Genomic DNA, 12,585 nt, shown 5'->3' on the forward strand with positions numbered 1-12,585 from the left:
AAGGGGTTATATTAAGTGATGCTTTCAGCACAAGTCAATTGCTGTAAGGATTACTAAACAAAGTCATCTTTCATGCTATAGGAGAAATAATTGGAAAAAAGACTGCAGTAAAAATAATCACACTTGCTGGCAACACAGAACTGGGAGAAAAGACAATAAATATAGTGGTAGATGGCAATAAGATGCAGAGCAAGCTGAACAGCAGCATATGGATGAGGAAAAACTTGAGAGAATTTATTGTGGTGAAATACAAGGTAATAAGTGTGTTTGTAAACAGGAGAGCTCTCTTCCTTCAGCAGTCACAGACTACAAAGCACTGAAGAGGAAATGGGGTACAGTGGTAAATAAAATTCTGCAGCATTTGCCAGAGGCAAATTATGTTCTGGAAAGCAAAAGAAGATGGAAACGTTACGATGCTGTCACAATGTCACAGCAGAAAGGTACAGTGGACACCCCAAGGAATCTGCAGCAGAGCTCAAGTCACACTATTTTGCAGAGCACTATGAAAAAGAAATTTTGGAAGACACAGCTGTATGCTTCTGGGAATGGTTATTTAGTATTAGGCTCTTTGGAGTGAAACAGAATAAGAGGTACTTCTTAACCTTTCAGAGTTTGAAGAGGATCTAGACCGGAGCCAGAGTCTGCTCACCACATTGCCAATACACTTGCTTTACTACTCCCTCACTTTCAATTTATCTCAGCCATCTGCTGAGCGACACCACAGCCTCGATTTTGGGCCATGTGGGGAAGCACAACCTATCTTGGTGTATTTTAAAGCACTCACTGCAAGGATATTTTCTTTTTTAGGTCAGCTGCTGTTAGCAGAGCTTTCATGAGCCATCTCTACACAACTATCTGACACCACAAGACATCTCTGTAGCATCCTTCCCATCCTTTTGCTCAATGGAAGAAAACAGAGTGAGAAAAACGGTCCTTTGCCAGCACTGGTTTGATCAGGTTGGTAATTAAAGACCCAATACCCTAATAGCTGGATTTTTTAGGGCAGGATCACAAGGTTTTGCAACAGAAGAGGACACAGTATCATCTCTGCTTATTAATCCCTGTGAAGATTCAGCAAGTGTTTGATTCTGGAAGAGACAAGGTGAACCAAGAGAAAGCCAACAGAAAATATCACAATTCAAGAATTCCACCATGATGCTTGCAGAGTCTTTTTGACTGTATGGAGAGACCATGTGACCAATCATCCAACTCTCCTTATCATAAAGTCATGGTTGCTGTTTGAGGAAAGCAGTCAAGAACCACTGGAGATAGTTCAGGTTGTGCAAGTGTTCATTACATGTAGATGTTGGACTATCAGGAAATCCAGTTTGTTATCTCAAGTTCATTGAAACATCAGGGGAGCATTTGATATGATTTGTACCTATTCTGAGTGGCTGAAACACAGAAAAATGTCATGGGAATCTTCTATCTGAGAGGCAGCAGCTCACAAAATCATTCATATAATAACTCAGGGAGGTACAGCACGAACGACATCAGTCTTAGTATGGCTGAGACAAGGTTTTTCTGAGTTGAAAACAAAACCAACAACAACTAAGCAAGAAATGAACATTGAACAGAAAATAATCAGATTAAGTGAGAATGAGGTGAGACAACGAGCTGCCCAATATGGCTAAATCTGGGGACACGAATAAAAAACAAGCAAACAACTAAATAAATAAGGACGTAAGCAAAAAATGAACATCGAACAGAAATGAGAAAATAATCAGATTAAGTGAGAATGAGGTGAGACAATGAGCTGCCCAATATGGCTAAATCTGGGGACATGAATAAACAAACAAGCAAACAACCAAATAAATAAGGACTTCAGAGTGAAAACAGTTCTTCATCTTGCAGGACTGGATCAAGACTACAAATATCACTTCTGCCATGGGTTTCCTGTAGCCAGTGGAATCCCCCATCCCAGCCAGCTGCACTTCCTCTTGCTGTAGAGAATGTGAGTGGGGAACATCAGGGCTCCCACACTTTTTATCCCACTTCGAATAAAAAACAAGCAAACAACTAAATAAATAAGGACTTCAGAGTGAAAAGAGTTCTTCAATCCATCTTGGATGAAGTTCTTCAATCAATCTAGGATCAAGACTACAAAGATCACTTCTGCCATTGGTTTCCTGTAGCCAGTGGAATCCCCCATCCCAGCCAGCTGCACTTGCCCTTGCTGTAGAGAATGTGAGTGGGGAACATCAGGGCTCCCACACTTTTTATCCCACTTCCCACTGATACAGGGAACTGCAGCCGAGGGGAAAGGTGGACAGCTGGGGACAGCAGCAACTTAAAATTGCACCAACATTCAAAAGCAGATTTCTGTCAACATCCTATTTTCTAAGAGAGAAATTGAAGCAAAAAAAAAGATGCCTTTCTCCACTTTGGGAGACTTATGTCTCTTCTACCCCATCAATAACATTTCTGAGTTAGATTGCCAGAGCTCCTCATCATCTTATATCATAATCATCATTATGATCATTGTATCATAATCATCTCTCATCCTTACAACCTTTTTATCCTACCTTTCTTTTGCCTCACCTCACACTCAAGATTCTAAAGTCTCTGCAGATGAACAATCTTCTTATTCAGCTGGTACAATGCTCCGACATTTTTCTGAGAAACTGTGTTTCTCAAAATCACAATAGGAAAAAATTTGTCTGTCTAAAACCACACCTCAAAATTTCATCAAAGGTAAAATATTCTGTTCCCTGGTGTAATCTCATTAGACAAAGAGCTCTGTTCATTGAAAGCCAGGTAATTAAGGGAAAAAAAATCACACATCTGAAGAATAATATTAGCACCAGGAACAGCTGGATACATACAGCTGCTGATGTGCAGCTGCACAACATGTTAAGCCTTGATGTTCTACACATCTGTAACATTTTTTGCTTACATTGAGAGTGGAGAATCAGAATATAAAAAAACCCACACCCCAATATAATTGTTCTCAGTAAGCCATGAGAGAGTTGCCTATACTACTTCATAAAGGCAAATGACAAGGAGGCTTCTGAAATCAGTGTGAAACAGTTGAGCTCACTCACTAAATCCATATTTCTACAATCAAGGCTGTCCCAAAGGACAACATTACAATAAATCCAAGACTGTAGGCACAGTTCTCTTTTTTGGAGAAGAGAAAAGATTGAGTTTGCAGTCAAACTTACAAATATGAGGCGCTGTCTAGCACTGTGTGTCCTTAAAATATTTTTCACTCTTTTATGGATCTCATCTCCATTTGCTGGTGAAGGCCAACCAGTGCTAAATCTGCAAGAGGAAGAGGAAAAACAAAGTGAAGAAATATTTTCTTGTTGAAAAACTCTATGATTCAGATTTCTTTTCCCTTTTAATTATGAAGCACGCATTACCTCCTTCTACTTGGAACATACACACAATGTTTCAATTTGATTTTTTTCTCCTCTGGGGTATAAGTAAAGAAAGATTTCAAAGCAGTGCATAAACAGTATGCAGCCACAACACCAACAGAAGATGAAAAACATAGAAAATGTTGATGATTTTGTAACTTGAGTAACATTTCTGTAATGTTTGTGTGGTCCCTACAGAATAAAAAAGCTATACTATTCCCAGTGATCAGGTTTCATTTGCCTCTCTTTAAAGGAAATATTGCACACATGAAGTTCTTTTCACTGGAATAAATCAAAAGGAAGGTAACCCCAATGCATGCAAATTGGAAAACACATGGAGTCAAAAACTTGCAAGAGGAACTGCATTTTAAGTTTGGGGTTTTTTTACTAAAAACTAGGTAGCTTGCTTGGTGAGTAATTTAAAACAAACAGCTACTTTTGGATTTTACCTTGTTATGTTTTGGATTATTTTTTTCCACTTTACTAAAAAAAGTCCTTCTCATCCTTTTCAGAAGCTCATCCTTCTGAGCAAGTTCAAAAGCTGACAGAAATTTCATATCAATAATTATTCTCAGTCTCTTAAGGGAGGCAACAAAGATTTTAAGAATATGATCGTTTACATGCCAACCATGTTATTACATTAAAAAATGTATTTTTTCAAAAAAAGAGACATCAACAGAAGGAAAGAATAATTGCAGGGAAGCTATGAAATGCTTACTTACACAAGCTCATCACACTGGAAAGAAACAGAGCACCAAATGAAGATTGTGCATCTTCATTTCAATGTTGCCTAAGCTCTGAGAGCTTGACTTGGCACCCAGAAAATCCCAGCTCCTGATGTGGCATCATGCTGATGTGAGCAGGGGTCACTGGGAGAGCTGAGAGCTGGCAGGGCAGGCTCTGCAATCCGAGCTGCTGAGCAGCAGCACCGAGCTGCCATTCCCTGCCTGCATCAGGAGCACCAGGAACACTGACAGGCTTTGGTGGCTTCCCAAATTTGATGCAGTGGAGAAACAACATGACTCTGAACCCTGAGATTCCACAGTTTGCTCTGTACAGGGACTGGCAGTGCCCTCCTGTCTCCAAGTTATCACATTCCCTGCATTATCCAGTCTATCACTCTCAAATCCCCAGTCTGATCGTGCCTGGCTCAGTTCACCTTCACCAAACCTCCAGAAATTTCAGTACAGCTGAAGAACTGCCCAGCTCCTTTTAAAAAGAACAAACCAAGTACACAGAGAAAGCTTCAGTGCAAAACAAGCTGCCTGGTAATGTAAAAATTAATGGAAGCAGGATCCCAAAAGTGGGAAGTGCCAGATTATCCTGAAGGTTGCAGGCAGGGCATAGAGTTCTTTGCAATCTTTTGGATCCTACCTTTTATTACCAAAGATAGAGACTGAAATATAACTAGAAAATGATCAGTTTTCTGCTTTTGACTAATCTTCTTCTATTTTGTTTTATACAAGTAACTTCCTTGGATTCACTTATTGTTGTTTGTATACCCAAAATATCTCTCTCGGTTCTAAACAGCACCAGTATTTTCAGCTTATTTATGAGTTTCTTTAAATCAATTCATCTACTTGAAAATGCTTCTATTTTTCTTCAGGAAAGGGCACCAAGAAATGACACAATATTGGAAGTATGTAACATATAATCTATATGGGGATGTATTTCCACATTTCTAATGATTTTATAGTTGATAATCCTTGGATCACTACAAGCAGCAATTTTCACCAAGATGACTATAGAATTCATATTACTATCCAGAGAAATTTACAATTAATTCCAAACCCAAGAGCATGAACAACAAATTCATGCTGTGCAATTCTTTTGCATACTAGAATCCAGCAATCTGTTGCACTAAAAGATTTCACATAACTTCTTCTAAAAGGAAGTAAAATGGTTTGAGAATTTTGTTAGGGGAGAAAAGCATTGCCTTTAAAAAACCAGAAGTGTGAGTCCCTAAAGCAGAAAAGAATGTTCATTTCCCTAATGTAGTCAAACCCCATTTGATGTTCTGCATTACAATGCATGTGCTCTACCACCTGTGTTTTGAAAAAAACCACTTTCTTTTTTTAAAAGAACAGAGGTAAGGGAAAGGGTCTGCAGTGATACTATCATCTTATGGCTTCCCATTAGAATTTACAACATTTACTGATATTAAAGGACCTCTGAAATGCACATTTAAAAATCTGCATCCTAGATGCAGTAAGAGTGAGTTATTTCCCACTTGACAAATAAAAGATAGAGCCATGAAGTCATGGCATTTTCCCTTATTTATACAGCAGCTGCTGTTCCTCCAACACTCAGGTTGCTTGCTCTGGGAAGCTAGAATAGACTGCCTTTGGGAAATAAATTTTATGAAATTCATATGTAAGATTTCAGGTCATTGTTATTAATCATAAATTTACAAATATCCTTGGAGATAAATGTATTTACTTTTGGGAAAGAAAAAAGAAAACCCAGCTTGCTATTGAATTCAGTTACACAATACATGGCTATGTCTGCAAGAAGAAGATTTAAGTACTTAATTCGAGAACTATTAAATTTTTTCTCCAGGTGATTTTATGGATCAATCCACTAGTGTGCGCTGTGGTATAACAAATGTTGGTCCCTCTCACATAGCCCAAGCTTCATTTTCCAAAAAAAAAAAAAAAAGGAAAAAAAATCAAAACCTTAAGTGTGATTAAAAATGGTATCAGCTTCTTTTTTAATTAGCTTTTCTAGTATTTTTATTGTCTAATTTTAGCAACATCAATGGGGTCTAATCCACCTTTAAAGAATAACGTTAATATTTGCCAACTGAAATGCAACTAAAATAAAATCATGCCTGAAATGCAAACAAAAATAAAATCATGCCTGAAACACAACAACTATAATCTGAAGTGAAACCTTTTTATGACATTCTAACTCTCCTATTGGAAATACTTTATAAAACAGGCTTTATTGCACAACTTTTTGGATTATAAATAAAAGGATTCCATTTGCCCAAAATCACCAATAACAACTCTTTAAAATGACCAGCTACTTATTTATGTGATTAAGGTGTTACTATGATATTGCAGTGTTCAAAGGAAAGTCATTTCATTTCAATGACTGTTTGTCCTGATAAACGAAATAAACTCCTGCAGCTGTATTCTTTGTCATACTTTCAATTTTCCCTGGGACTTGCAAACATTCTGCAGTTACATCAGTTTAAATTGTTTATTGATTCCAATAGATTGTATAAACACTTTGGAAATATAGCTCAGTGACCTAGAAAAAGCCAGATCAATCAGAGAACTTTTCAAGATTAATTTCAAAGATGTTGTGTTGAGTCCGATCAAGGAAACAGAACCATTTTCCCTTGTAATGTGACTAAAAGGCATTTATTTTCTTTTATGAGATAAGGATTTTTTTAAGGTCATACAGACAACATCTACCTTGATGAAAAAAAAAAAAAAAGAAGAAGCCAAACAGACAGTGTAGATTTTGTGCTAAAGATTATTTTCATGTATAATTTTATCCGTTAGGATGAAATACTCCATTAGAAACGCAAACAGGATACATCCACCCATGTACTCTACTCAAACAGCAGCTTGCAAACTTGAGAGCTGTAATAAATAGGAATTTTTAAATGTCAGACAATCCAATCATCCACTTGCACACAGCAAAAACATTAATATCACATTTCAGCCGAGATATTAATACATTTCACATCAGCAGAATTAATGCCAGAACCTTGTGCAGAGTATTTGCAGTGGCTCTCATGACCCCTTCCCCCACCACAGCACTCCCCTGCCTTGGGAACAATTCCGTGCATGTGGCCTCCAGGAGAATTCATCAGCTTCAAAGACACAGTCCTCATGCTGAGCAAAGCCACATACAAGGACAAACCATCACAGGACAGAAATCAATGAAGTGCTGTAGTACCAGATCCACAACTGCAGAGAATGCTACTCTAATTGGGGGGAAGAGGGAGTAAGAACACTTAAAGCTGGGTATAACCTGAAAAAACCCACAGTCTGCAAGAACCTACACATGGAACAGGAGAGAGCCTCAGCAAAACCAAAAATATTTAACTCTGAAATAGAAAACCCACCTCATGTATTTTATATCTATGCAGCTATTTATTCAGCATTCATAGTAGGGAGGGACATTGCTTTACTATCATTTTTGAGACATGAGGTGGTAATTCAGCAGGATGGACCTGGTTTGCAGTACATACTGCTTTGTAAGGAGGCACAATAGAAAAGCTGGGCTACACTTCAGGGTTTTCCTGGTCTATTTAGTCAAGGACACAATTTTGGTTTGCTTTTTCTTAAAGCGAATGATGGCTATGATGCAGCTCTGAAGTGTTTTAGAGGCTCTGTTTGTACATAGAAGCCTGAATTGTAATGAAGTTACACCAACACAAACCCCCTCCATTCTCACAATGCTGGAAGTGGAGGAGTGTGGCTGCTTTCACAGTGGCAGGATATTACTACAAAGCAAGAACAACCACACACAGACAGGGCCTTAAATCAAGAGCACAGATGCCTAAATATTTGGAAACAGAAGCTGACAGCTTAGCTGTGCACCAATTTGCTCTCCCTCTTCAGCAGGACGTGGAAAAAAAAGGTAAAGTTTCTCATGCTTTCTGTGTAGCTTCTCTTACTTTCAAAAGCCCTGTTTATAAATGGGCCTTGAAGCACTTGAGACACGTTCAGTGTTGAGTTCTTAAATTAGTAAATGCTTTTTTCCCCCTCCTTTTCATATCCAGCCCTTAAAACTGTGGCAATATACATCATGTAAAAAGTGAAACTCAATGGCAGACAGCTTCCGAAATTTCAGTGAAAGTCAATACTCCAGCTGAGCAGTTGCTCCCAAAAGGTTGAAGTCATTGTGGTACTAAATCATTAGTTTGTCACAAATTGGCTGCACCTCCTTATGCTCTTTGCAAGATTTTCCATTACGTTCTATCTTCTCTGAATTTATTAATTTATACACAAAATGGCTCTGACAGCAATCAATTTCAGATTTACTTACTGCTGCAGCAAAAGCAACCAATGAAAATGACAAATAATACAGACGTTGGTCAAAAATATGAAACAAGGCTTAGGTATTGCTCACTTTCATAGAATGTAGTATGAAATAACTGATTTTCAAGTGCTGATTCCAGAAGTTAATATTTAAAAGATGTGAAAGAATTAAGCTTTCCCAAAAGGTGAGACTGGTAAACCCAAAACATTTCTACCAAAGAAAATTCCAAAAATCAGAAATAATGACTTTTAAATGTCTAGAAACAGACAGAAAACCAAAGTACAACCTCTCCTGAGAACAAGCTTTTTCCTAAGAAGTCTGCAATATTTTTCAGTGTTCTACTTTTCATCAGGAGTTCTCAAAACTTAAAACATACCCTCTTGCAGAAGCAAACCCTGTCTCAGGATGCATGCCAGTTTCTAAAATATCAGGTGAACCACCTGTTTTTGGTTTTTGCTGTGCAATAAAAATAACCCCCAAGATCCTGGGATGATCGTTTTCAAGATCACTGAAGCCAAAAATTCTGATAACTGGTGTTTTCAAAGACTTCACATAGGATCTAGTATTTCATTAGTATCTATTAGTGTCTGTCATTATATCTATCATTACCAGTATCTAACTTCATGCTGTTATTTCTCTAGTACTAGGAAAATGAGAATATAAAAAGATGGTAGTAAAACAATACAGGAATATTACAGAAGGGCATCTTATCCAGACACTTAACCTCTGTCTCACTTCAAAGAGAACTTAGGTTTTTGTTAAATTTTATAGCAGGCAAGATCACATTTCAGCAGCATAACCAGGAGAACATGAAAAAAGCTATCGAACTGCACTTCAATCTGGAAACAAAAGTAGAAGCATGCTATTTCCAGAGAAGGAAAAAGACTCCTTTGATCCCAAATGCACGAGAAGTAGCTTTGCCTCTCACAGAACAGAAATAGTCAAATACTCCCATGATTGTTGTAGTCTCTTGAGGAAAGGATTTTTCTTGTGCCAGCATACAGCTCTGTTCAAAGGACTTTTTGACCTTATGGAATCCATCTCACTATTTCTCCCTTTCTTTCTGACAGGTACTTTGCTGCAGGTTTCTGTGCTGCAAGGAAGGCTTAGCTTGTAAGTCCCCAAGAAAAATCCATCTTCTAGGAGTGTGTGAGGATGTCTGTGCACCATGAAAGCAAGGACTGGACTCCAGTTTTGCTTTCCTGAAGCAGCAGTGAAAGGACAGAGTATGAACGCTCTTTCCCAAAGCACCCAGGATGTCCAGGATGCTCCTCTCTGCACAACCCACCAAACAACTGCCTTGGCACACTGTGGGGCACACACTATGGGCAGGAACTCGAGGGTCTGTGAGTGCCACTGCTCTGCACAGGGGTTGTAATCAAACCTCACAGAATCAGGGAATAGTGGGGGCTGGTAGGGACCTCTGGAGGGTTGTATGGCCACATCACTGCTGACTGTCAGCTTCCAACATCAGCAAATGCTTTCCTTAGATGATGTACATAACGAAAAAATGTAAAAAGAAAGTATGAAAAATCAATATTCAAAACTTGGCTGTCTTGTTCAATAGTAAATCTATTTACAGTTCTGCTTCTGACTGAAATCTCAGAGGAAAGGGGAAGAGGATTGATTTGTGGTGTCTCTAGCAGGCTCAAAGAAAAGGACTGGAAACTGCCAGGGAGGATACAAAAGGGCTCGGAGGACCTTGTACAAGACCCCAATTTCTATCTCACTGAAAAGTATTGCAGTGGTTTAACAACCACACAGCAGGGCTCTGGGACACACTCCCAAGAAGGCAGCCAGTCACTTCACACTACTTTTTAAAAAGAAAGGGAAAAGAGAGAACTAAAGGTCGAGGTGGGGAGTCAAGTTTCATATTGACTGTGGGTTGACTAGCATTAAAAACAGTAGCCTGGATATGCTAAGCAATTTGTCTTTGTAATTCAAAATAAAATAGAGGAAATAAACACCAAATACTGTGAGATAAGACTCCATATTCTTGCAATTACACTAACACTGCTTTACTTTCAGTGCACTGATTTCCTCTGTATTTCTATGATCTGAACAGCAGCGTTTGCATGCATTTCCAAACACTGACCTCTAAACCATGTTTATCATTCCAAGTATAACTCTCAGTACACAATCAGCTAAAACCATTGTTATCTCAGAAGCATGAAATAGAGATCAATTTTTTTTAGACTATGCCCTTTATTTCTCATTTTGATTTTTTTTTCTGATGACAGAAGTAAATGGTTACATATTTTACATAAAGAGATGTTACAGCTCTGAAGAGCTGAGAACATTTGCTTTAATAAGAAGAAAAAACATAATTTCACAAGATCAGAAATCTCTTCTGGAGAGAGGCTCATAAAGAGAAAAAGCAAGAACATTCAGACAAGTTCAAGATTAACTGGCAGACGACTAAATTACTGTGCATGTAACAGCAGCTCACAACATACAAGACTTTCCTGCTATCAATAGAAGGCACCCCATCAGCTCTAAATAAAATGTGTATATAATTTGGCCTCAACCCCCCAAAAAGAGTCCAGCTGAAGAAAGGATAAAAAAGTTACCATGACAATATCTCTTCCCAGATATGGGTAACTAATGCACAAACATTGTCAGAGAGTGGGGAGGCAGACAAGATGACAAAGAAGCCTCCTTCAAACCCCAGATACATCCTAATCTCTGCATAACACTTTCCAAGATGCATTATTACACAGAACAACTAACAAACAAGTTTTCAAGCAGAGGAAGATGTTAAAACACCAACTTGATCTTTGTGAGTATTAAAAATTCAGTCCCCACCTGCCATCTGTCATTTTTCTTTTTAAAGAAAAAACTGAGACAGTTTTTCTATTTTGGAAGCAAGCATTAGGCTGTGTGTAGGCTGTGAAATGCAACCTGCAAGCACCGACTAACTTGGTACAAATGGTAACAGAGTGTGAACTGGTCACCAAAGCACATCTTCAGCATTTAGGATGGGTCATCAGTTTAATCCTTATCTTCTCACAATTCTTTTATCTATTTGCTTACTCACGCCTAGCTTTGCATACAGTTTTTCTGCTCCCAGAAAGCCAACCAGTAACTTGCTACTTGGTGCTACAAGAGAAGCACCAAGGACACGTTCTGCTCAGCAGGAAACAGGGAATACTCTCCTTGAAGGATTGGAGGGTTTAAGCATGAAACCATCTGTTACATTTTTGACATTTCTTCCATCTCACCCTCATAAGACACTGAATCTGGGAAGCTGTCCCACAATATTAACCCAGGGACTGAAATCCACCGAATTAACGGGTATTTGAAACTGTCCCCAACCCAGTCCCACTGGGGTCAGTGGAGATAGCTAAGAAAAAGAATTGAAATATATAAATTAATATGCACACAATTGCTGCAGAGGTTCTCATTTCCACTCAAAAAATCAAACCCAAAATCTTAAGATGTCAACAAAGTGAAAAGATTGGAAAATAACACACAGAGTAGATTAAAGCTAGCCCAAGCATGTTATGCACACCAGTCACACATCTGAGTACAGCACAGACATAAGTACGTGCTCAAAATCCTTGTGAAAAGTCAGATGGAAAAAAGGTTTCCAAGTACCTACTGTAAATTTTACTTGCCATTTTTACATATCTGCATTTACATTCCTGAGATTCCAATCACCTCTGTAACAGTGATGATTCATTTAAGTGATGATTTATTCATTCTCTGTTCCAGATGGACATTGGCACCCTGAAATCCAGGGTGTCACCATTTCAGAGATTTTCACTGCCATGTTACTAGGATTGTAATCATCAGGCAGAGGTGATGGCAAACACAGCAAAAGGAAAGTCAAACAACAACATAGCTGTTGCAGGAAGATTCTTCAGTCTCTTCAGCCCTCACACCTCCAAACATGCAAACTACAGTCATGTAGGCATTGCTATCATCAGCTCATATTCCTAATTCCAGAATGTCATGAACCAAACCAGGGCATTACCTTTCCCTCAGAGAAGATCGACTCAGCACAGAACTCGGAGACTCCCGAACTGCTGGAGTTGCTGAACGCTCCAAAGCAGCAGAATGGGACTCTCTGTTGGATGGATCTGGGCTCACATCCTTCTTGCAAACAGCAAAACTGTCCAAGCCTTTTCCACTGGTAGATTTTGCCTGAAAAATACCCCACCAAACTAAAATTTATTACAAACATCAAGACGTACAATTTTCATGTTTTTATTTCTCAACC

The 12,585-nt window shown here is 38.6% G+C and overlaps 1 protein-coding gene across 2 annotated transcripts in view; it reads right to left on the minus strand.

Moving 5' to 3' along the window:
- The window catches only part of SPATA6 (spermatogenesis associated 6), a 42,670-nt gene that overhangs the window by 10,807 nt on the left and 19,278 nt on the right, over window positions 1-12,585 (minus strand). For both annotated transcript variants that reach the window (XM_039711769.1, XM_039711768.1), the window contains exons 10-11: window positions 12,340-12,509; window positions 3,165-3,264 (exon numbers count right to left, since the gene is read on the minus strand). In XM_039711769.1, the coding sequence (XP_039567703.1) occupies window positions 3,165-3,264; window positions 12,340-12,509 (270 nt within the window). The remainder of the gene's footprint in view (window positions 1-3,164; window positions 3,265-12,339; window positions 12,510-12,585) is intronic.

This window comes from Passer montanus, unplaced genomic scaffold, assembly GCF_014805655.1.
Source record: "Passer montanus isolate IOZ18808 unplaced genomic scaffold, ASM1480565v1 scaffold25, whole genome shotgun sequence".
In the NCBI taxonomy this organism is placed as follows: domain Eukaryota; kingdom Metazoa; phylum Chordata; class Aves; order Passeriformes; family Passeridae; genus Passer; species Passer montanus.